We start from the raw sequence: 26,491 nt of genomic DNA, 5'->3' as shown, positions 1-26,491 counted from the left end.
ACCGAGCGCGCGCACATGTCTACAAATTGAATTTGATTCACGTACCTGATGTACTCCAGTTGCTCTCTTCCACTTGACCTTCCTTGCCTCACACTGAGATATAAACATCTGGTTTTATGTTCACATTTCTTCTCCTCCCAGTTGAACACTTCTTCAGCTCGGAAAGTCATGCATTCTGTACGAAAATTAACAGACAGGATGCAGGCACGTTGTGTTTACAATGTGGCCATAGAACGCTGGGTCTGGTTCCCTACACATGTGTGATGGGAAAGGGTCTAAATGACAATGAAGGGGGCCAAGCTATAGACATGTAGGAATCTATGGTAATACTTTACTTTGACGAATTTTGAAACCCATTCCCCAAGTTGATGATTAGCAAGTTTCATTTAAATAGCATACAGTGTATACATTAAATCGTTGTAATATACAAGTGATATTTTTCAGATTTGACTTAGTCCTTGTTTAAATAAAAACACACAAACAGGCTGACTTAGTTGTGTATTCTAGTCATCAATAACGTACAGTTAAATCTATAGTCAAGTTGTAGTGATGAATTATATTGAGTGTTCTTGGAACAATCGAAATATTTAAAGGTTTTAAAATTCAACTGATCCTTTTTGCTTCCTCTGTGCATGCTCGACGAAAAAAAAATGTCTCTTGCATTTTTTCCCAGACGGCGTTTCTACTCCTCCCCAATGACCGAAACAAAAGCGAGAACGAAACGTCAAAACCCAGAACCGGTCAAAAAACACCAACAATCTCAACAACCAAACAATAGAGTAGTAAAAAAGAACTAAGTATAATGAAATTTTAACTAAGAAGTAAAACAAGATCAACAATAAAGATCAACAAAAACGGAATAACAAAAGGGGCTTAGCTTGCCACTACTGGTCAACAGAAAATAACCACGGCGGGAAAACAAAAACCACTTTGTGTCATTCTTATTTATTTGTAACTCAATCATTTCGGCACAGCAATAAGTTATCGCTACTTCAAACAAGCTGGTAAAGAAACCCAACAGGGTTAAATAAAAGAAAACTGTTGAATAAATGAACTTTGTTTGTTTAAATTGAGACCAACCTGAGAATGTTTATACAGACATCTTGACATTATTGACTTTGCTGCAACAGTCGGGTCCCCGACGCCCACAGTGACAATGACAGTTCTTATGCTGATTTCATTAAGTCTGGTTTGCCTTGTTATTGGTATACTGTGGTTTGAATTAAAGACAAATAAAACCGTTGTGTCATGATGGATTGCTTATTGATTGCAGCGACATTAAAACTGTAGTACAATTAGTTCAAAAGTGAGCAAGGCACAACAAAATGAGCTAAGAACAGAAAAGTATTGCTTAGCAAAAAATATAACCAGCCAAAGTAACATTAGAAATAGGTTTAGACAGACTTTTGCCCCACTCAATTTATGCCTAGCAAACAATTTTGTCTAACAGTTTTTCTGCTCAACAGCTTTATGAAGTTGGGCCCTGAAGGTAACATTAACACCAGTGATTAACACCAGCAACGAAACTTTGTGGAATTTTGGCTGGTAATCAGTTTCTGTTAAGCAAGCTTTTTCTATGCTTGGCAACTGTTCATACTTACAGGCTTAATGCAATTGGTTCAAGATCTATCCTCAATAGATTTGGAATAAGCCAGAGATAAAGTCGGAGAACATTCAGGCTAAAAAAGGCCCTTTTTAGAACAGCTACAATACACAAACAATTGTTACCTAGTGTGTAAATAAATCAACATTTAATTACTTCACACCCTCAAAATGTTCATTAAAAACTTAAACACGCCTTTCAAATAATACATAAATATTAGCATACATAAAGACTGATTATGTACAAGGTTTTTAAAGGAAGGGGGGTAGTCAAATCTTCCAGATTTCATGAAACATTTGGTTATTTGAAGAATACATTCATTCCAATCTTCTAGTATTAAAGAAACATATCATAAAGGGATGGTGCATCATTGGTTATTGGAAGAGTACATTCATTCCAATCCTCTAGTTTTCAAGAACCATATCTTAAAGGGGTTGTACATCATTGGTTATTGGAAGAGTACATTCATTCCCATCCTCTAGTTTTCAAGAAACATATCATAAAGGGGTTGTACATCGTTAGTTTTTGGAAGAATACATTTATTCCACTCCTCTAGTATTCAAGAAACATATCATGAAGGGTTAGTTATTGGAAGAGTACACCATTCCAATCCTCTAGTATTAAAGAAACATATCATAAAAGGATGGTACATCATTGGTTATTGGAAGAGTACATCCATTCCAATCTTCTAGTATTCAAGAAAAACATAAGTTATAAGAATTCTCAAAATATAGGTCTTTATTACTCACACCGAAACTAGGGTTACATTTTAGATGGGCACAAAGGGGTGCACAATGCCCTGCACATCAACAAATATTACAGCACTGTGCTATAATGCAAAACATTATTGATCATCAGCTGCCTTAAATTTACATATATTTGTCAATTAACTTTATTCTCATGATCAAACACTGCTTGTATAATATTATTTTGTTCTTTATAAAGTCACCTTTGGATCAATAACTGTTTGAATTTGAACATTCTAAAAGTTGCCCTTTTAGCCCAATTCACCTGATGTCATCATCACAATAATATTGGTTGTGCCTTTTTGTTGTCAATGTTCCTGTTTGTTACACAATACGCTGTGCACTTTAGGCAATGAGGCCTTTACAGTCTTACCATAACTTGTATGTGCAATTTGATTCCCAAAAGCAAGGGTGAGTGTAGCCCTGGCGGTCTTACACTTTCGTATTGTACTACAGTGACGTCCTGGATATCAGGGTACATTTCTGGGGCAGAAAATGTTCACAGCTTCATAACTCAAATCTTACCTGCAGGAAGCCAATTTCAAAAGATTCACATTCCATATTTTTCTGCGGTGGGTTTTGATCCCAATATATTTTCACAAATCCGTCATTTTCATGAAATAATGCAGCTCCCAACGTTAAGGAATCCCATTTTTGTTCGTACACTCACAGTCTGCTGGTGTATGCAATTGACGCAGAGCAGCATGACGCGCATATATTGCGTTCTGTTGCGTGTTAATGCTGTGCAGTCAAGATACGGTGACCACAGATACAGAATTAAAATAATAAGATCGGCCGCACGTACATATGCAGGTTCTGGCATGGGACCGCCGTTGGCCTATCTACCGTGTTCATTTATGTGCGTTGCCGGCAGCACGCGACTTGTTGCCGTCAGCACTTGACATTTAGCGCGTCCAAACCTACCTCCTGTGTTCATTTTATGTGCGTCGCCTTTCGAACGTGACTTTTTTATCGCGTCCATGTCGAACCAAAACTTTTTCTAGACAGGCAATGGCGCATGTGTACGCGCGGCTGATCTAGTTATTCTATTCTATATCTATGACGGTGACCAAGAATTCATGTGTCTCTTCTTGCGTCTTGCACGCGAATGTATACGCGTATGCACAGCAGCAGACAACACTGTGAGAGAGTTCGATCAAACAGGAATTTCTTAGCGTTGGCAGCTGCATTATTTCACAAAAATGCCGGATTTGTGAGAAATATATGAGGACCAAAACCCACCACAGAAAAATGTATGCCGCCATGGAATGTGAATCTGTTGAAATTAGTGGCTTAATGCAGGTAAGATTTTACTTATGAGGCCTTGAAAATTTTCCGCCCCCAAAATAAGACTCTGTATCTGTGTACAGAGGAAGAGTCCTAAAAATAGGGCTAGGGTGAGTGCTGCAGACAGCAGCTGCATGTGGCATACATGGGATCAACACTCAATACTCAATATTAAATACTCACTGCTTCACTGCTGCTGTAATATCAGAGGTGTCTGCATCATCCACTTTGGTTGAGATAGTTAGGATCCTGTTACTGCAGTGGCCTTCTCAGCTACAGCAGTTTTCTGAGCGATGGCTGTGGAGTACTTTGGGGTCCATGGTACGCCTTCACTGCTACTGTAATATCAGAGGTGTCTGCATCATCAACTTTGGTTGCGATAGTTAGGATCCTGTTACTGCAGTGGCCTTCTCAGCTACAGCAGTTTTCTGAGCGATGGCTGTGGAGTACTTTGGGGTCCATGGTACGCCTTCACTGCTACTGTAATATCAGAGGAGTCTGCATCATCAACTTTGGTTGCGATAGTTAGGATCCTGTTACTGCAGTGGCCTTCTCAGCTACAGCAGTTTTCTGAGCAATGGCTGTGGAGTACTTTGGGGTCCATGGTACGCCTTCACTGCTACTGTAATATCAGAGATGTCTGCATCATTGACCTCAGATGAGATTGTTGAGATTTCAAATCCAATTCCCGCAGCACAAACTCAGTTATTGGTTGATGCATGAACAGCTTCATCCAGATTCCAGTCACAGACTCAAACCCTGGGGCTCTCCTCTCACTTAAACTGCAGCAATAATCTCAGCCATCTCGTTTGACTTCTGGCCGGAGTTGCAACCAATGAGTACCCCTGGCACCACAGTCCACAGCCTGCTTGGTTCCCTGACGACCATACTTAGATTCTTGATACTATCAGTTTCTTTGTCAACCTGTGAAAATAGAGAAGCATTTATATTAATATTAATATTAAAGTCTTATATAGAACACGTATCTACCAACAAGGAATTCAAGGCGCCTGTGATATACATTTTAAGAGAAAGATAGGTTTTGAAGTTATGAATTCTGAGACCCAACTATGTAGCACCTTATAAGGGTTGACAAGGTGCTACACGGCATACAGCAGCCACAGCCAGGAACACCAGGGTGAACCCCGTCTCTGATCAACAAGTGCACTGGGGTCTTTTACATGCATTAAACAACACACTGAACCAATGGCTTTACGTCCCATCCCATGGACGAAGCAATGGTTAATTGTCTTGCTTAAGGACAAAAGTGTCACAACAGGGACTCGAACCCACACTCTGTTGATCAGAAACAACAGAGTTTGAATTTCGTGCTGTTAACCATGCGGCCACAACACTTCCATGGACTAAAGGCTAGCTTAAAAATAAAACATTTTAAAATTTTAAAGATTCAACTTTGTACCTTAAAGGCAGTGGACAATCCCCTGACAATCCCCCGACTTGGTATCGAGTAACGCGGAGAGGTTGATGGTATAAAATATTGTGAGAAACGGTTCCCTCTGAAGTGACATAGTTTTTGAGAGAGAAGTAATTTTCCATGAAGTTGATTTCGAGACCTCAGATTTAGAATTTGAGGTCTCGAAATCAACTATCTAAAAGCACACAACTTTATGTGACAAGGGTGTTTTTTCTTTCATTATTATCTCGCAAATTCGACAACAAATTGAGCATTTTTTTTTAATTTTATGCACATGTTGAGATACACCAAGTGAGAAGACTGGTCTTTGACAATTACCAATAGTGTCCATGTCTTTAATAGAAAAGACGACAGTTTTAATTTAACAGTTTCGTGTATTCATTTTTGTTGTGATAAGAAAACAAGTATGACATTAAGTAGGACTTTAAACTTTGCATAGTGGAAACACGATATAGTACAGATTTGCGGTAACACCATGTAATGATAATCTCTAAATGAGCATACTGATCGAATCGTCGAGTTAAAACCATGGGTGCTTTTCAGAACCACCCCAACTCATTTAGAGATTACATGGTGTTACCGCAAACCTTTACTTTATACATGTAAGTATGACTTTGCAACTGTCACAAGTTCATAACTCATCATATGACCTGGGCTCGAGTTCACAAAGAGTCAGAACTAGTCCTAACTTAGAACTATGTCCTAGGTGAAATTTAAAACTTAAGGCCACTCATAAGTTAGGAATAGTAACTCGTCCCAACTCGAGATAAGACTATTCTTAACTCTTTGTGAAATCCACCCTGGGTCTCACTGATGCAATAAATCCATAGTTATTGGGTATTCTTTTCTACAGAAATGAACTTTGTTTTCCACAAAATGAGCATTAATTGTGGATATATTTCCGTCATCAATTTCGTGATGCAGTCTCCTCATACTTCATCATCTGTCCGGTAGTTCACATCCTTCTTCTCGCTGAAGGTATGATGCATTGACATTAACTGTTGGGGTCATGATGTTTGAGAATGAGGTTAGATTGGTAGACTAGAATGATAAGTTGCTTCAATAATGTTTGACAACAAGAATAACAACTAAGACAGGGATAGATTGCGATACAAGCTTGAACAGCAAGGAACAAAAGAGGTCCACACAATGTATAGCATTGAAGCTACACGAACTTTCAAATGTCAACACAGTAATTTTTACAATGTTCAAGAATATGTTTTTTCTTAAATTAGAAAAAAGCGATATCCAATGAGTTTGTGCACCACAAAGTAAATACCAAATGCCACCTCTTGTTATATAAATCATTATCATTATCCACAGTTAACCAATACGATTCAAACTTGCTCCTTGTCACTGGGTGAGCTCATTGGACTAGCAGTTAAGATCTACTCTAGAATGAGGAAGGTGGACTACCATCTCAACTGCCTCATATTTTAATATGATTTAAACTTGCTCCTTGTCACTGGGTGAGCTGATTGGCCTAGCAGTTAAGATCTACGCTAGAATGAGGAAGGTGGACTACCATCTCAACTGCCTCAGTATTTCGATATGATTCAAACTTGCTCCTTGTCACTGGGTGAGTTCATTGGCCTAGCAGTTAAGATCTACTCTAGAATGAGGAAGGTGGAATTCCAATCTCAAACTGCCTCAGTATTTCAATATGATTCAAACTTGCTTCTTGTCACTGGGTAAGCTCATTGGCCTAGCAGCTAAGATCTACTCTAGAATGAGGAAGGTGGACTACTATCTCAACTGCCTCAGTATTTTAGTACGATTCAAACTTGCTCCTTGTCACTGGGTGAGCTCATTGGCCTGACAGTTAAGATCTACTCTAGAAAGAGGAAGGAGGACTACCATCTCACATGCCTCAGTATTTCGATATGATTCAAACTTGCTCTTTGTCACTGGGTGAGCTCATTGGCCTAGCAGTTAAGATCTACTCTAGAATAAGGAAGGTGGACTACCATCTCAACTGCCTCAGTATTTCAATATGATTCAAACTTGCTGCTTGTCACTGGTTCAGCTCATTGGCCTAGCAGTTAAGATCTACTCTAGAATGAGGAAGGTGGACTACTATCTCATCTTTTTCAGTATTTCAATATGATTCAAACTTGCTCCTTGTCACTGGGTGAGCTAATTGGCCTAGCAGTTAAGATCTAGCAGTTAAGATCTATGCTTAAAGAATATTTGTAAGCAATACCCTAAGCAGCAGAATGTTATATAACAGTGGATTTGTCTGCACTCCTATTTCTTGACTCTAAGACACACCACATGGTTCCTCTCATACCTGATTACTTTGGTTTAGTTCATGCTCCAGCAGTGACATCATCTGCTTCAGCTTTAGACTCCCACACTCCTCATCCTCAAGACACTGAACTAGACTTGAGTGCTCCTTCTGTAAAGAACAAAGATGAGAAAGAGGGTAGATGATTAGAAAGTGAAATCCAGTAGAATTCCAACCATTGATGATCCTTACACCATGTTCAGAATCTCGTTCATGAGAACCATCTTCTGTCTGAGGTTTATTTGACTCTCCACAGGACTTTGAAAGCAGTGAGTATACAGCGCTTATCACACATCAATGAGAGGGTCAAACTACAATAAGATTATTCATTATCCCAGCCTGGCTATCATGGGCAGCGCTATATTGATACTTCTCATCACTAAACCCTAGGAAGGGATGAGCTGCAAAACATCGATGAATGGCTACATTTGAATCTGTTTGTAGGGTAGTTTCGGTTCAATAAGCTCAAATTTCAAAATTTTAGCTTGATCTGCTGATTGGTCGCGCTACGGCACACTCTTCCTCATTGTAATTTATTACTTGATTTGTTTTACTTCAGAAAAGATGTGAGCTCCTTCAAGATCTATAAAGTAACTTCAATAATTCCTAAACATTTTTAATTAAGGAAATATCTCTAAGCTCAGAGCAGTTTGTACAAGACAATCGAAGTGTATGAGGGAGAAAGAAAATCTTCACTTGACAGAAACAATAATAGAGTAAGAATCATCTGCAGATTTATTGACAATGTCAAAAGTTTGGAATATACTTTGCTTTAGAGATAGAGTAGCATTAATCCAACCAATTTTTCATGCGCAATAATCCACTGCAACGTCTTAATATACAGATCAAACTTACTCAAACAAACTCAAACTAAACTACTTTTTGTATGCACTATCAACAGCGTCAACCAGTCTTGATTATCAAGTAAAATATACTCCCAATATGGGTCAAAAAGCAAACTCATACAGTAAGTCTTAAAGGCAGTGGACACTATTGGTAATTACTCAAAATAATTATTAGCATAAAACCTTTCTTGGTGACAAGTAATGGGGAGAGATTGATGATATAAAACAAAGTGAGAAATGGCTCCCTCTGAAGTGCCATAGTTTTTCGAGAAAGACCACTTGTCTACGAATTTGATTTCGAGACCTCAAGTTTAGAACTTGAGGTCTCAAAATCAACTATCTAAACGCACACAACTTCGCGTGACTAGGGTGTTTTTTTCTTTCATTATTATCTCACAACTTCTATGACCGATTGAGCTCAAATATTCACAGGTTAGTTATTTTCTGCATATGTTGAGATACACCAACTGTGAAGGCTAGTCTTTGACAATTACCAATAGTGTCCACTGCCTTTCCAATAATTTTTGATCATAAAACAAACCTGTCTCTTAAAGGGATGATACACGTTTGGTAATTACTCAAAGAAAATATTAACTTAAAAACTGACTTGGTAACGTGCATTGGAGAGCAGTTGATAGTATAAAACATTGTGGAAAACGACTCCCTCTGAAATAACGTAGTTTTTGAGAAAGAGGTACTTTCTCACTTAAATAATAAAGGACTTCTAGCTAGAAGTCTTTTATTCCTGTCTGAAAGCAAACACATCTGTCTAACAAGGGTGTTTTTTGTTTCATAATTTACTCGCAACTTCGATGACCGATTGAGCCCAAATTTTCACAGGCTTGTTATTTTATGCCTATGTTGGGATACACCAAGTGAGAAGACTGGTCTTTGACAATAACCAAACGTGTACCTTCCCTTTAACATAAAAGCAAATCCAGATAACTGGAAGTATCAGCAATACAACTACTTCTAATAGCTTTATAACACAATAGCTTTATAACACAATCTTGAATATACAATGAAACTAAAGTTAACTTCAAACTTTTCTATATAGAAAATCATGAATTATGTAGCACCTTATAAAGGTTTACAAGGTGCTACGGTGCATAAAAGCAGCCACAGTCAGGAACACCGGGGTACACCCCTTCTCGTTTTGATAAGTGCACTGGGTTCTTTTACATGCGAACACAACACATGGGTCCAACGGCTTTACGTCCCATCCAAAGAATGAAGAAATGGTTAAGTGTCTTGGTTAAGGACACAAGTGTCACGACTGGGGGATTCGAACCCACACTCTGCTGATCAGAAACACCAGAGTTTGAATTCTTTGCTCTTAACCACTTGGCCAAGACACTTCTACAGAAAACAATCTTGATTATACAATGAAACTAAAGTTACTCCTTTATTTTAGGTAAATACCAAACTCATATAAATGATGTACAAAGTGTTTGTATTTATATGACTTGATTATAATGTACACCTGTTCCTTAAAGGCACTGGACACGTTTTGTAAAATGTTAAAGACCAGTATTCTCACTTGGTGTATCCCAACACATGCATAACATAACAGACCTGTGGAAATTTGGGTTCAACTGGTCATCGAATTTGCAAGAGAATAAAGAAAGAAAATGCACCCTTGTTGCAACACTTTGCATACTTTCAGATGCGTAAAACAAGGCTTTAGACCTGAAGTAGTTCAGTATTTTAGAGAGAAAAAATACCTCTTTCTCTAAAACTATGTTACTTCAGAGGGATCTGTTAACCACAAGGTTTTGTACAATCAACAGCTCTTCATTGCTCGTTACCAAGTAAGTTTTTATGCCAAAATTTTGTTTGAGTATTTGCTAAAAGTGTCCAGTGCAATTAACATAAAAGCAAATCAAGATAGTTGGAACTTGGAAGTAATAAAATTGTTTCCACTATTAACTACAGAAAACTATCTTGATTGTACAATGAAACTAAAGTAAACTCCTTTCATAGGTTAATATCAAACTCATATACATGTATGATGTATGTAGTATTTATTTTTACATGACTTGATCATAATGTACACATGTTTCTTAAGATCAAAGCAATTATAGTTAGTTGGAAGAATCATTAATAATAATAATATCAAAGTCTTATATAGCGCACGTATCTACCAAACAAGGTACTCAAGGCGCTGAGTTTATACAAACTTTCAGAAAGATAGGTTATAACAGTGATGAATTCTGAGAACCAATAAGTTAGCACCTTATAAGGGTCTATACAAGGTGCTATGGCGCATACGGCAGCCACAACCAGGAACACCTGGGTGAACCCCTTCTCTATTTGATTAGTGCACTGGGTTCTTTTACATGCGTTACACAACACATGGGACCAACGACTTTTACGTCCCATCCGAAAGAGGAAGCAATGGTTAAAGGAACACGTTGCCTTGGATCGGTCGAGTTGGTCTTTGAAAAGCGTTTGTAACCGTTTGTTATAAAATGCATATGGTTAGAAAGCAAATTCAGAAAGATGATTTAAAAGTAGAATACAATGATCCACACAAATTTGCCTCGAAATTGCGTGGTTTTCCTGGTACTTTGCGAACTAACACGGTCGGCCATTTATTCATGCCCATAAATGGCCGACGGTGTTAGTCGACAAGGTAAAAGGAAAACCACGCAATTTCGAGTGATACTTGTGTGGATCATTATATTCTACTTTTAAATTATCTTTCTAGTCATATGCATTTTATAAAAAACGGTTACAAACGCTTTTCAAAGACCAACTCGACTGATCCAAGGCAACGTGTTCCTTTAAGTGTCTTGCTTAAGGTCACAGGTGTCGCAGCTGGGGATTCGAAACCACACTCTGCAGGTCAGAAACACCAGAGTCTGAATTCGGTGCTCTTAACGGCTCGGTGGTTAAGTTCAATTGTCAAATGAAGATATAGGAATACAACAATCTACATTTTTAGTAATTACCAATAGTAACCAGTACATAAAAAACATATAAACACAGATCAAACCTAGTTTGAAACATTAACTAAACTACTGTTTATATGAACTAACTACAGATAAACAATCTTAGTCCAGTAAAATTAACTCCCAATAAATGTCAAACAGGAAAAACATTATAGTTATCTTTAAATCACTTTACACATGTTCCTTAACATCAAAGCAAATTCAGAAAGTTTAACACATCAGTCCAAACTTCTTTTTACTAACTACAGAAATAAAATCATGATTATAGAAAATAGACTTAACTTCCTTCATTTGTTAATACCAAACAAATGTTTATATTTATATGACTTGATCATAATGTACACTTGTTTCTTAACATCAAAGCAATCACAGTCAATTGGAAGAATCATTTATAATAACAAGTTCAATTGTCAAATGAAGACATAGGAACACAACAATCTACATAGACCATTATAAAGTTATGTCATCAGAAATTTCAATCAATTCTGTGATCAATGGTGTTTATTGATTCAGAGTCAAATATTTCTAGTTCTACTTTTTCCACACCATGATCAGACTATTAATTGTGTCTACAAGAGCAAACCTACTTCACAGTCGCCATGTACTCTAAAAACTCTGACTCAGAACTGACCCTGACTCTAGATCCAATTAGACCTGACCAATGTTTGGATCAATCTGACCCACATTCAGGGTCATCCAGGAGTATTAAGAGTGCTTAGTATAAAGCCATCCAGCTTACCAGGGAAGTTGGAGGAACTCTATATTTACTCATCCTGACTCTAGATCCAATTAGACCTGACTATGTTTGGATCAATCTGACCCACATTCAGGGTCATCCAGGAGTGTTTAGAGTGCTTAGTATAAAGCCATCCAGCTTAACAGGCAAGTTGGGGGAACTCCATATTTACTCATTCTCAGATTGTAATGTCAGTAAGTTGGTCAACAACTACATACAAGTAGGATTTCAAACTTTGTATATCAGAGCTACAATCAAGTTAAGTTTGATGAACTAAAAATATCTGTCATAAATAACCCAAGAGCCCGCTAGCAACAGGTTAGAAACAATTCTAAATGTGTTTTCAGCTGATGTCTGTTGCAAAGTCTTTCCGGTAATTGTTTCAAAATTGGTATCAGAGTTGACCTTTCAATGTTCCTTGTTATTTTGGCTGATCTGCAATTTGTTTGCTTACTACATGTATATACAACAACAAATACTACAAATGTATTACATTTGCAATACAAGACAATTAGGCCATACAGCATAATAAGAACATAACAATAAACAAGGTAAACCATTGTTCCTTTGCAAGTCACACATGATGTTTATAAAATGAATTCTGCTCAACTAGCACAGCATGTTATATTTCTGATTACAAATCAATGAAGTAGACTTTATCAATCTTGAATAGACAATTTCTACCGTCACAATTTAATTGTCCCTGCATGGGACAATTTGTTGGAATTTTACAACAAAAAAAGCAATCATATAAAATACTTAAGTTAAAAATGATTAGACAGTAGAGAAAGATAATGGACAACAAGGTAAAACAGTTGTTCTTTTACAAATAAACGTTGATAGTATGAAAACAAATTCTACTCCACTAACAAAGATGTTATTTTCTGATTACAAGTCTTTAAAGTATACATGGTCAATCGTGAATAGACAGGAACAACAATAAAGGGAGCACTTTTCTACCGTTACATTAACACTTTTTCAGAGTAGTTGTAAATCTTTTCAGAACCTCAAACAACCCATAAATGTTGGAATGGACATGCAGGCTTATCCTGAAAAGTGTTGAATTACTCTCCAATTTCATAAAAAACGGGAGGGCAAAGGCTGGTAACATTTCTCATGGAAGAATCTGAGGGTGATTTAGGAAAAGAATAAACTGTAAAAACATCAAATGAATCAACTCAAATTATTTCCAGTGAAAGCCTGCATGTCCATTCACATGTCCAAACATTTGTAAGTGTTTTAAGAAGAGTTAATTAAACATTAAGAGTTCACATCATGATTTGAAATAAAACAATTGTGTGGATGTTTTACTGATATTATTGATCAATTGAACTGATAAGATTATTGCTTGATTAAACACACATCTTTTTGAATTCTAGATTGATTTTCATTGAGCTGTATGGACACACTGTGGTCATTACATGTCAATGTACATGTTGTACTTGTAGCATTTATTTCTCTTACCAGTATCATCATAATCAGATAACATTACACCTTGTTATAAATCTTTACTGAATTGTCAGCCACTGCAAGCTGCTGACCATCTGATGTCAATGATATTCCACCTGGGTTGTACAGACCCTGAACAATACAGCTGAGAAATCTACCCCGAGTGTCATACTGATGAATATGACTAGTGTTAAACCCATTCCACACTGCAATGTAGATAGCTGAGCTGTCACAGCATACACCTCTGCAGTTTTGAACTGGTTGACTATCGATCTTTGGATAGATGCTAAGTGTACCACCATCGACTCCAACAATGTCTACTTGAATGCCCCCACTGACTACAACTCTGTCCTTGTTGTCAATGGCCAAGTACAAAGGTCTAGTCTGAACTGAAACAGTGTCTATGAGTGAACCATCACTGGATCTGTGTTTAGTTATAACTGACCTCTTCACATCCCCGACCATGATTGTATCCTTTATGACTGCTACACTGTGGAGTTGTACTGATGTCTTGCCCACTTCACTATGAGGCACTGTGTGGAATTTAAACATCTTCTTGCCTTTCCTATTGTACATCTTGACAGAGTTGGTCACATCTACAATCACTAACTGATTCTTGAATGCAGCAATAGACTCTGGACCTGAAAAACAAATAAACAAATGGATAGGACTCAATCCAATGATCATTCATTCGCAAATTACTTTCAATCTATTTAATTTGATGATTGTGAAAAATGCAAAAGAGATGTTTGCTTTATTAATTTTTTTCCTATATTAGAAAAGTCAGTATTACTTTGCTAGTAACTCACAAAGCACCTACGTGCAACTTTGAAATACAGTAGGACAATAAACAGTAATCTGTTCATACTAGCAAGGTGACTACTATCAAGAGAACTTTGGTTTTGAAGATAGTCTTGTTAACTTTTATTTCCAGTCTTTACTTAAAATGAATTACCTTAATAACATTAACTAGCAGAATGCCGCGCTTCGCGCGGCATCCCGCTAGATGAGGAGGATTCTAGTATACAAATGTTGTAAAAGGTAATGTGGGGGCAAGGGAGGTATTCTTACAGGTAATAATCATTTCGAAGAAATTGTGTTTATGATCGGTATGGAAATTTGTCATTAATGTTGTATTTTGATAAAAATTAATTGTTGAGCGTGCACAACTTAGTTGTGAAACATCGCGACGCGTCGCCCCCTCCTCACCTTCTCTCTTGCGTTCTCCAACTAAAGGATATGGTGTTTTTTTCTGGAATTGAGCTTTAATATTGGGGATGGGTATACTTGGCAATGATGGTACTTGGCATGATATGTAGGGTATTTCGTAATATTTTAGTGTTGATCGACCGGCCAACGCATTATCCGTAATGTGGATTATGTTTCGCCTCTTTTACGCATAGTTTTAATTCAATAGGCTTTTGTCATTGTGTCAATTTTACCCACTACACTGAGTATTTCTCAGCTAAGATGACTGTAAGGGTAATAATGCTTAGTCGACTAAAAATATAGCACGTACACTGCTCCAATGACACACGTACTTTATTGTGTTGAGCACATTTGGTATAATTCAGTTACACTTGGCAAAATGTACATCCTGAGTCCCGCCCAAACTGCTTTCATTATAGTTACGAACTTTGTGAAACATTTGCCTTGTTATTTTGAGGGTATGTACGTCCAGTTTTGGTTAATTTATATGGAGATGGGCCAATCGGACAATGTATAACACGCTGAATGTGGAATCAGCAGTGGTATTTGGTTCCCTTAGCAACAAATCCATAGTCACCGATAGCCACGGATTTGAGTGGTCTAAGTCTGGTTCCCCCCTCAACAATAATCACCGCTGCTAATAGCAGAGGAGAAATCCGACTAAAAAGGTTTGTATGAAAGTGGTACCCTCTTTTAAAACAAACTCATAGTCACAACCACTAATAGCCGCGGAGTTTATCTGACTGAAAAGGAAGCTTCGAAGAAGTTCTGGTATACAGCAGATAAAAAAAAACGCGTCAGTTGGTATGGACTTTAACGACAAAGTCAATTTCTGCAAAATTGTATTGAAAATAAAAATATTTAATGATTGGTTGCTATAACTGTTGAATGATTTTTGCTTTGTTGTAGAATCTTAGGCCCCATTCATCGTGATTTATTGAGCGTAAGTCCAACGACGCAAACAAAGTTGTCTGAGCACCAAATAAAGCGAGTTTTCGGATCATGCTGTGCAACATCTAGTCTACTGTTTTAACAACCGCTTTTGGGAGTAACAGAGCGTCGGCCCCATTAATTTTTAGTTTATTCTCATATCAATTAACTTTCTGGTGAACATCCGCCGGGGCGCGCGCCCCGCGTGACGAAGTCCCCTGATAAAACATCCAATTATATATGTTATCATAATTATCTGTGGAACCCTATACGAACTAAAATAATAGAAACGGTAATTTTATTGGTCTTTAATAACTACTCCTACATTTTCTCACTTAATTCAATTTCAGAAAACATTTGCCTAGTTATTTTGAGGGTTTGTATGCCAGCTGTCCCTACATCCTCTCCCTTATTTCACTTTCAGAAAACATTTGCCTTGTTCAGTTGTTTTAAGGGTTTGTAGGCCAGTTTGGTTAATTTTGTTAGGAGAAATTCGTACCCAGTTCAGCTGCATTTGAGGGCTCTTTCGATAACAAAACCCGACGGCCGATTGCTTAATACAAAACGGATTTGGCAAAATCTACATCCTGAGTCCTGACCAAACTGCGTTCTAACAATTTTGTTGCTTCAGAACTTCGTTTACAGCTTCAAAACAGCCGTTGATGTTTCACAAAGTTCGTAACTATGAAAACATACTATTCTTAAACGGTGATTTCATGTACTCTTTTGTAGGTTTAACTGGCAAAACCTATACAATGTATATAAAAAGAATCAGTAATGTATTTACTTTCTTTTTGAAAATGTTTCATATTTTGCGTGTGTACGTTCTGTGTGTGGGGGATGACATATGTGGGGGATGACATATGGACTGTACCACTAATGGTGCAGAGTTAAATGGAACAAATAAAGTTTCACAACAATGGGTTGCTGATGTTTGATGCGTTTAAAAAATGCTGGAAAGTTGGGTAGGCCTACATGAGTGACTTAATGGTAATAAACACATATTTAACAGATGCATGTATTTAAGCCTTATGTTTTTTATTTAACACGCGAAATTAACCCCCCTGTACAAAATGGTATATGCACAATGCCATTTACCCCTCTGCGAAACATCAATGAGTCACTCTGGAATGTTAATGGGAGTCCAAGGTTGCCACCCACTTGAAACCTAAAGAGGTGCATGGCTCTGTGTGCAGCCTACAGCTCCACCCCCCCCCCCAGACCAACAGGTGGCCCATATCAAAACCAGACAACCACAGAGGTGACTCTGTGTGCAGCCTACGGCTTCCCCCTTCGACCAACAGGTGGCCCATATCAAAACCAGACAACCACACATGTAAGGAGATATAGCTCGTGACTCCAGCCAATCAGACAACTCGTAAGAGGGAGTTCGGTTCAGGGTTTTGTAGACTTGCAACCCGACGTCTGTAACGACACAACCGTGTTGGATTCCACAAGGATGCCATGCCACTGGACCTTCTAATTTTCAATCCAAGATGGCGCGGGTTACGCTTTTAATAGTATAGATTGTTGTTATTTATTCATTCATTTACAAATAGAAACTTCTTTGTTGATGGTGTTGAATAGAAGAATGTAAATCTTCAGAATGACAGTAGATAAGAGTGAATTCAGTGATCGTGTAGAAAGTATGTATAACAACAGCACTAGCCTGCAAGGTCAATTAATCAATCTCAACATTGGAACTGATTTAAAACAAAATAAAATGAACCCAGGCAATACATGGCGGAGTGAACAAAAAACTGAGATATTATAATTGTTTGAATTATAAATATAAAAAAAACATTTAAAACCTATGTGGGGGACCAAAGGGGCCTTGCAACCAAACAGGTCCCTCACTGCAGGGTTTTAAAGATTGACTTGAGTTGATCAATTTGATTAAACTTTTTCAGATTTGGTTTCAGTTTTGGACAGTAGTGACTTATTTTCATTGATCGACTGACAACTAATCAACTGCAGCTTTTATAACTGTTTGAACTGAGAGTTACAGCATAAATACACCTCTAACTAACGAATTAAATTGTAAAGGACTTACGTGTTGGTAGCTTGATTATTTTCTTCTGGTGTCCTGTAGTGTCGTAGATTACCACTCTGCGATTCATGAAGTCTGCCACTGCCATCTCATCCCCAGGTAAGGAGGCATCAACATCCACAAGCATACCGATTTCTTTACCATACTCAAAAAAAAACTCCCACCTTGACCCCTTCATAATCAGATTACCAAGGGAGATGTCACAAACATCTGGAGTGAATCTCAGATGGGAAAGGGTCAGATCTATCTTGGGTTGATTTTGATCTCTGAGTACCTTCAAGTCCTGACTGATAGTAGAATAGACTGCACAGAAGTCAGGAGCTAATGAATTCTTGCTGACATCTTTGGCAGTCTGCAGTGATTGCTGTATTTGCTGCAAGTTCACACTCACTGCTTGCTCAAATTCCTCCAATTTCTTGTTCCGATCTTTAAGGATGGTTTTTATTTCATCCATGATGCGACTCTCTTGAGCTGTTACCTCAGCCCTGATCTCATCAGCTCTGTTCGTCAAGTCTGCCATGGTTCTGTTAGCTGCAATGTTTAGGTTGTCTTTCATTGTTGAGGCAGTTGCTTGAGATTGTTCAAGCTTCTTCATGGTTTCTTCATGGGGAGTAAAGAGTTGAGCCAATGACTGTTTGTATGTGGATGAGGTTTGGTTGCAGTCAATATACTCATGTTGTGGTTTACAGTGATCTATGACAGTACAAACTTGGCAAATCATCACATCACATGTTGTACAGTAGAACCACATCACTTCACCTTCATGAGTTTGGCATTCTGGACGGCGTTTTCGTTTTCTGTCTTTGCTTGCAATCTTCCCATCACTAATGTCTTTCAAAGTGTTTACTGTGTGGCTTTTCTGGTGCACTTGGTAGCAGTTTGCACAAAAGATTGCAGGGCAGTCAAAACAGAAATGAGTTGCCTCATTTTTGTCCTTACATAGTTTACAAACCCACTGGTTGTCTTCAGATGAGCTGACCAGCTTCAGTTGATCTGCAAGACGAGTTATGTTGAAGTTAGTCTTGAGAGCTTGAACATCTTTCTGATGAAGTTGTGTCTTTTTTAGACACACGGGACAAATAAGCATCGTAGCATCTTTGTAGTTGGTAGACTGGTATTTCTGCAAACAGGTTTTACAGAAGCTGTGTGGACAGTCAAGAACTCTGGGATCATTATATTGCTCATAGCAAATACCACACTCCAGATGTTTCTGGACAATTTTCTGAAGAGCTGAAACCTTTGGTGGGTTTGACGAAGCCATTTTATCTGAAACAGGGACAAAGGAGCAAAACATTACTTTTAAATAAGATTAAGCATTCAGTTTATTAGAACCACTTTCAGTACACATCTTTAAACTTATAGATCATGGCATCAATACAAATAACACACTTGTACTCAGCAGTTTGAATTTCTAAAGAAAAGTACTTCACCATTCACCAATATGTAATAAGCACTGTATACTCAGTGCTTTCCTTGGAGTGATGCAGAAACAAATCCCAAGCAACCTACTCAGGTTGGATTCAAACCCATGACCCACAGCATCCTAGAGCTGATAACTAAACTACTAGCCCACTGAGCATCCCAGCACAGAGTGATGAGAATCCGGTAATTAATAAGGGAATAAAAGGGTAGCGACGAGTTCTTTAACGGTCGTTAAAAGCCGGCAGAGTCGGCGGTCGTGTGATGGGCCTTTATCGCATGGCAACAACCCTGCAAGGTGTTAAACGGACGTTTAAGAGTCAGTTCAGGTAAATAATTGACATAGTTGCTCACGGTCAAAAAATGAATTTTTTTTATACTATGTGGGTGGAAGGGCCTTGGGGTGCAAGTAAACAAAATTGCATTTTTAATTCCATATATAGCCCGTTGCCATGGTTACAGCTCATTTTTTTTTTGGGCCATTTTAGGCCGATTTTGAGGTCTGAAAAACTGGTTTTTAGCTCATATTTACAACTCCACCCCACCAAAATGCAAAATCATTTCAAAAAACCTTTTACATCATTACAAAGTATCATCCTTGGCCTTCCTTGAAAAAAAAAATTATTGCTTTAAATATCACCCTTGTGCTATTTTTGCATCATGCATTACAGTATGGTTTTTGAACTTGCAAAATCGACATTTTTACCATCTTGGACCCCAAAATGTCAACTTGCCAGGGGTCTCAGAAAACTCTCCTTTCGGCTGTGATTAGGGCAAACATTGGTCTTTCCATATCTGGTGTCAAAAACTAGGGCAATTGTATCCTGTTGTGACAGTACTGCCTCAAAACTAGACTTTTTTCCCAAAAACGTGAAAAATGCCTTTTTAAGGGTCTTTTCACATAATATCGACGTACGTGTCCACGGTAAAACAAAAAGGAATATTTTTCTTATACTTTGTGGATGGTAGGGACTTGGGGTCCAAATAAACAGCGTTAACATTTCAAATCATAATATAACACGTTGCCATGGTAACCGTTCATTTGTGTTTAGGCCACTTTAGACCAATTTTGGGGTCTGAAAAAACTTTTTTTTAGTTATTATTTACAACTCCACCCCACCAAAATCAAAAATATTTCATAAAACTTTTTCCATCACTACAAAGTATCATCCTTGGCTTTACTTGGGACAAAAAAAATTGCTATAAAATTCACCGTTTTGTTATTTTTAGAACATGCATTAGAATATGTTTTTAGAACTTGCAAAATCAACATTTTTACCATATTTTTGTGCCTCAAAATTTCATTTTTTTCAGGGGTCTCAGAATATTTTCCTTTCAGTTTTGATCAGGTCCAAAATTTGTCCTTTTTTTCGGGTAGAAAAACTTGGGCAAGTGTATCCAGATGTTAACAGTACTGTCTCAAAAATAGACAGAAAAATGCATTTTAAATTGTTTTTTTTTTTCATCATGAATTTTGAACATTAAAAAGTAATAATTCTATCAATCTTGCAGCTTTTCCTAAGCACTCTATAGGCTTAGTGGATTATTCAACATTGATCAGGAACGATTGATGACCTTAATTTGAGAATTTGCCCCGGCCCAGCCCCAATCATATATCTTGACATTGCATAAAACAATGTTTTGTGAATAGCGCCTCTTTTTTGTAAAGTGTTCCCTTTCGGTTGTATTGGTATTTTCATGCCTTCTGGGTAGAAACACTGTGTTTATTGTATCCTGTTGTGACTGATCATGCCTTAAGTATAGTAAGTTTTCCAAAAACAATGCATGCTTGTTAAAAATCTGGCACTGTTTCCATGCCCTTTGAGTAATGAATACAAAGTTTGTAATTAAACATAATGGTATCCAACAAAACCATAACCAATGCTTTGCCACTGAGAGTTCTTGATTTGGCTACTTTACCTATTGTACAGGTATGATTCCCATTGCAAGTAGAGTGCGATGAGCATTCTCTACAAGTTGTCTTTAATACAGGGCCTACTCACCTTGGTCCCTGCCTGCTACCAAATGTAAAACTTTTCATAGAGATAGAGATCATAAACAATGTAGTTTCTGTGCTTGAGGCAGATGGTTTGGAGCATCCAATCATGTCCAACACAAATGTGGGAAATTAAAAAGCCCGCTTAAAAGTGTTGGAAAAGTTTGCCAAGATCTTATTAAAAACAATGATACTAACGATTTGCATGACGAGCGTAAGAGATCATTTAAAAGGTACACGTTGTCAGGGATCGGTCAAGTTGGTCTTTGAAATGCGTTTGTAACCGCTTGTTATAAAATGCATGGTTAGAAAGATGTTTTTGAGTGATACTTGTCTGGATCATTATATTCTACTTTTAAAATATCTTTCTAATCATATGCATTTTGTAATAAACGTTTACAAACACTTTTCAAAGACCAACTCGACCGACCCAAGGCAACGTGTGTTCCTTTAATGAAACAACACGGATAGAAGTTGTAAATACTTGAACCTGCTCAACATAAGTAAGTAAGATGCATTTGCAGTGACAAAAGTTTATTCGGGCTAGTTTGATTATTTTTGCCATTCACTATTTTACTAGTTCATAATTAGCATATATGTCTCTGAGAACGATCAACAAAAACATTGTCAAACATTACCTGCTGAACTCTTTTATTGTTTGCAACAGTACAATTGAAAGGAACCCCACCATGGTTGGGGGAACTGTTTACAGAAGGCCAAAGCAGTTGAATTTGGAAACAGTACTTGCTCACTTTTAGAGCCTCTTTGTTCTGATAGGGATGAAAATGTTTAGTTTGGTAGCGGGCAGGGGACCAAGAAGACTGTTAAAAGGCCATGTACAAATGTATAGACAAGAATAGTAAAGAATGCTCATCGCACTACTTCTCTTCTTGCAATGTGAATCATACCTGTACAACTAGGTAAAGTAGTCATGACAAAACAAGAACTCTCAGTGGCAAAGCTTGGTTATAATTTTTGTAAATGTTACCTAAAGAATATGGAAACAGTGCCATATTTTTTTAACTAGCATGCTCGTTTTTGTTTTTTATCAATTCAAACTAAGGGATAACTTCAAAATGCATTTTTATTGTTTTTGGAAAAATTTCCATGTTTGAGGCAGAAGTGTCACAATAGGATACAATAAACCAAAGTGTTTCTCCCCAGCAGACATGCAAACCATAATGATTGCCCAATCACAACCAAAGGGGAAATATTCTGAGGACCAATAATAAATTAAGACAGTACAAACTTTCTTGATGTGCAAGGGAAATTAAAACATGTGACTTTCAAAAAAGAGGCGCTGTTCACAAAACTTTTGAATTTTTTTATGCAATGTCAAGAAATATGATTGGGCCGGGGCCGGGGTGAGGCCGGGGCAAATTCTAAGATTTAGGTCATAAACAAGTCCTGATCAATGTTTGGTAATGCACTAAGCCTACAGAGTGCTAATGACAAGCTGCCAGATTGATGGAATTATTACTAACTTCTTAATGTTTTAAATTCAAAATGAAGCAAATATTTCAAAATGCATTTCTCTATGTTTTCGGGGAAAAGGGTTTATTTTTGAGACAGTTCTGTTACATCAGGATACAATTGCCCGGGTTTGTCTTAAAAGAAATAAAAAGACAAGTTTTGGCCCTGATCAAAACCGAAAGGAAAATATTCTGAGACCCCTGCAAAAAAGAAATTTTGAGGGCAAAAAATGTGGTAAAAATGTTGATTTTGCAAGTTCTAAAAACATACTCTAATGCACGATCTTAAAACACCACAAGGGTGAAATTTTTAGCAATAATTTTTTGTCTCAAGTAAAGCCAAGGATGATAATTTGTAGTGATGGAAAAGGTTTTATGAAATATGCTTGTTTTTTGGTGGGGTGGAGTTGTAAATATTAACTAAAAAACAGTTTTTCAGACCCCAAAATTGGACTTAAGTGGCCTAAAAACAAACAAACTGTTACCATGGCAATGTGTTATATTATGATTTGAAATGTAAATGCTGTATATTTGGACCCCAAGTCCCTACCATCCACAAAGTATAAGAAAAATTTTCCTTTTTTTTTTACCGTGGACCATTTATCGATATTATGTGAAAAGACCCTTAAAAAGGCATTTTTCACGTTTTGGGGAAAAAAGTCTAGTTTTGAGGCAGTACTGTCACAACAGGAAACAATTGCCCAAGTTTTTGACACCCAATATGGAAAGACCAATGTTTGCCCTAATTACAGCCGAAAGGAGAGTTTTCTGAGACCCCTGGCAAGTTGACATTTAGGGGTCCAAAAATAGGGTAAAAATGTCGATTTTGCAAGTTCTAAAAACATACTGTAATGCATGATGCAAAAATAGCACAAGGGTGATATTTAAAGCAATAATTTTTTTTCTCAAGGAAGGCCAAGGATGATACTTTGTAATGATATAAAAGGTTATTCCTCCATGATGTATATAAACTGAAGATGAAATTGAGTTTCGAAATTCAAACCAGAGAGTCTACATGACACCCATGACACCTGATTTACACAAAAACGTTGGCTGTGAATTAATAACTTTTTAACAAAGCTGAGACCATTGTTAAAGGCTAATTCCTGAAATAAATAAATAATTACATGTAGGCCTATCAAAGCCCAGAGTTTTGAGCAAAGGTTTAATTTTGTTAATGATTTGTACTTACCGTGTCCCTGTGTACTGTAAACACTGTCAAATATCGCTGATCACATCTATGCGTACTACTGAGGTCTTCTCAAGAACAATGTTCCAAGCGAAAATGGCACTGGCGACAAATTGTTTTACCTTTTGACTCCAAGAGTCACGTAGCAGATATTTACAAAAGGTCCCTAGAGTTGGATGTCTGGTACAGCCGGGTACAGCAAATAAACAACAAACAATCCAGTAGTGGACTTTCAACTTGGTACATCCGTGAAGTTTAAAATACTTGAAGCTAAACCTACAATGTATTGTGGTGTGTTTGTACATGAACTTTTAACTAAACTTGATGTGAACTTTCATGAAGCTACCCTTGCTGTTTGCCTGCGCTGCGCAACAAGATTTGTTATCTATAACATGTATATATAGGTGTAATGCAAATATTAAAAGTATGCAAGACAGATAACAACTTGTCCATTGTCTGGTCACGTATTTGATGTTATGGGTACTTTAAGATGTTTCATCATTTCTTGTTTTCTAAAACTTTTTGAATGAACGGTAGAAACTGAAATTCCCTTTGATGTTTTAAAGAGACAACGACAAGGATTTGTAAAGATACTGTACACTTAAAGACACTGGACACTATTGATGATTACTCAAAATAATTGTAAGCGTAAAAACTTAATTGGTTATGAGCAAAGAAAGTTGTTGATAATACAAAACCATGTGAGAAACGTCTTCTTGTGAAGTAACACAGTTTTTGAGAAAAAAGTAAATGCTCACTAAAATACTTGAATTGATTCCTAGACTTTAGCTGAGGTCTCGAAGTCAAGCATCTGAACTGAAAGCACACAACTTGTGTGACAAGGTTTTTTTTTTCTTCTTCTATTATTCTCTCACAACTTCGACACCCCATTGAGTTTTATTTTTAACAGTTTAACAGGTTTGTTATTTTATGCTGATGTTGAGATCCAAGTGAGAAGACTGGTCTTTGACATTTACCAAAAGTGTACAGTGCCTTTAAATGAACAGTGGAAACTGAAATTCCCTTCAATATGTTTTAAAAAGGTAAAAACAAGAATGTGTCAAGATACACTTCTCCAGAGTGAACCAATTCATCACTACTTCAAATGTCAGATTCATTTGTATGGCACTTACCGTTCAATGTGCAAACATAAAGAGGAGCTTTCTTCTTGTTCCTTTATTTTTTACTTTAGTTCCTTCCGGCACCAAGTCTTTGAAACAAATCAAAAAGAATAATAAGTCAACCTTGAATTGATTAAAAGGAGTTGTGTTTAAAACACTGTACATGTAGGTATTTCTATGTTACTTATTAAAGAGATGTTTGAAAAGTTTAATTCACTTCTTTGGAAAGAAATTGAAGTGTTATCTTCCAAGTTTCAAGACTGATGAAGGTAATGAATAGTGCTGGGCGAATAGTGAAATTTTGTTATTTGGATACCGCTGGCCAACTATCCGAAATTAACCGGATATTCGAATAGTTTTTTTTGCCGCTAGAGGGCGCTATTTAAAAAAAAAAAATTAAAAAAAAATTAAAAATATTTTTTTTTTGCCGCTAGAGGGCGCTGTTCGTTTGTGAATGAGATCTTATGGGCGGATTGATATTAGTTTTAGACAGTGTCACTCGGTTCATTCATAAAAATGACCGGATCTAATTTAAAGATGGCGATTTGCTTTTTCTTTTGATCGTGATTGACTCTACGTGAAGGAAAACTTTTGTAATCTTTGAACAAATTACGTCAGAAATGTCATTGTTTTAACTCTTCAAGGAGGTGAGCATAGTTAAATACTTAATATATGCTGTCTTATGCTGTCTTAATAAAAGTTTCATAAGGATTCAGACAAAACATTCATATCAGTTGTCGCCCGACGTCCGCGGATATTCGGATATTAAAGAATATCCGGTTACTCGGTTGTAATTACAGAATTATCCGGTTTGTAAATAGGTATTCGCGCCCTATGCGGATATCCGGTTAAGAAAAAAAAGGCATTCGCGGTTACGGATAGGAAAACCTATTCGCCATTAACCGGATATTCGAATAATTCGCCCAGGCCTAGTAATGAACACAAATCCTAAAAAGAGGACATTGGGAATCTCAACAAGCCTACATGTAAATGGTGTAAATATTTGAAACATTCAAGACAGACATCATTTATTTTTGTCTAAGGGTTGGATGAAGATTAAATTATGAATTTGGAGGACCATTTGGAGCTGGAACCAATGAACTCCAGCCAGTGTGGCAAAGGTTGTGGAAATTATGTTCTTTTAATTTACAACGTTTACTTAATTATACGAGTTTCTAACATGTACATTTACAATATAACAATACAACAGTTCTTTCATTTCATTCGTTTAAGACGAACAAAAACAAAGTGACTATAGAGCGGTAATTGAACCAATGACCTCAGCAAACACGCAACACCCTCTACCAACTGAGCTACATGTATACATGTAGGTGGTAGTCTCCCTATTTTGTCAACATCCTTTGCTTGTGGGTGCCAGTCATAAGCCATACATGTACACCCTTTAACTGCCGTATAGCCAATGGATTAGTAAACATTGATGCGTAACGAGTAAGATGTATACCTTCTGCGCTCCCTCAATTTGATTCATTTTTGCGTCTTCTCGAAGCAATTATTTGCCACTGCTGTTACCAGCCAGACACAAAATACTACGATCTACCATGTCTCAAAACAACGGAACAAGAAAAGCTACTCGAAGTCGACGAAAACAGAGCTCAAAAAAAGATCCGAGCCCGAGTGACAGCGAACAAGATGGCGGCTGTGTTGCCGCCATGTTCTTGCAGTGGCAAGCTTTCAACCATAGATGTAGTCTTGGTTCCAAGACCATTGGTGTTGCGCAGTCACACACAACCAACGTTCCGATT

At 37.3% G+C, this 26,491-nt stretch overlaps 1 protein-coding gene and 1 long non-coding RNA gene across 3 annotated transcripts; both read right to left on the bottom strand.

The window, feature by feature from the left end:
* Positions 1-938: 938 nt before the first annotated feature.
* Positions 939-24,819, bottom strand: LOC139936511 (uncharacterized). The gene is made up of 3 exons (XR_011785966.1): positions 24,741-24,819; positions 7,362-7,469; positions 939-4,560 (listed from the first exon to the last, which is right to left on the bottom strand). It is a non-coding gene; the product is annotated as an uncharacterized lncRNA (long non-coding RNA).
* Positions 7,725-23,925, bottom strand: LOC139936400 (uncharacterized). 2 transcript variants are annotated; one of them, XR_011785954.1, is made up of 4 exons: positions 23,611-23,925; positions 17,535-18,797; positions 11,953-13,983; positions 7,725-11,811 (listed from the first exon to the last, which is right to left on the bottom strand). XR_011785954.1 is itself a non-coding variant. In XM_071931221.1 (3 exons), exons 2-3 carry the CDS (start codon positions 18,790-18,792, stop codon positions 13,382-13,384), a joined length of 1,860 nt encoding a protein of 619 aa, XP_071787322.1. In that variant the 5' UTR covers positions 18,793-18,797; positions 23,611-23,925; the 3' UTR covers positions 7,726-13,381. The 2 variants fall into 2 exon arrangements, 1 of the variants encoding a protein (XP_071787322.1); XM_071931221.1 differs by having other exon boundaries at positions 7,726-13,983.
* Positions 24,820-26,491: the final 1,672 nt, after the last annotated feature.

This window comes from Asterias amurensis, chromosome 4 (genome assembly GCF_032118995.1).
Source record: "Asterias amurensis chromosome 4, ASM3211899v1".
NCBI classification, from domain to species: domain Eukaryota; kingdom Metazoa; phylum Echinodermata; class Asteroidea; order Forcipulatida; family Asteriidae; genus Asterias; species Asterias amurensis.
The sequence above is the reverse complement of the archived record's forward strand: the minus strand, read 5'-3'. Positions and strand labels throughout refer to the sequence as shown.

Excerpts from the sequence above, each read along its gene's own strand:
- LOC139936400 (XM_071931221.1), bottom strand. The coding sequence starts at position 18,792 with ATGGCTTCGTCAAACCCACCAAAGGTTTCAGCTCTTCAGAAAATTGTC. Across the intron at positions 13,984-17,534 it reads AATAATCAAGCTACCAACAC|GTCCAGAGTCTATTGCTGCA; the intron begins GTAAGTCCTTTA and ends TTTGTTTTTCAG.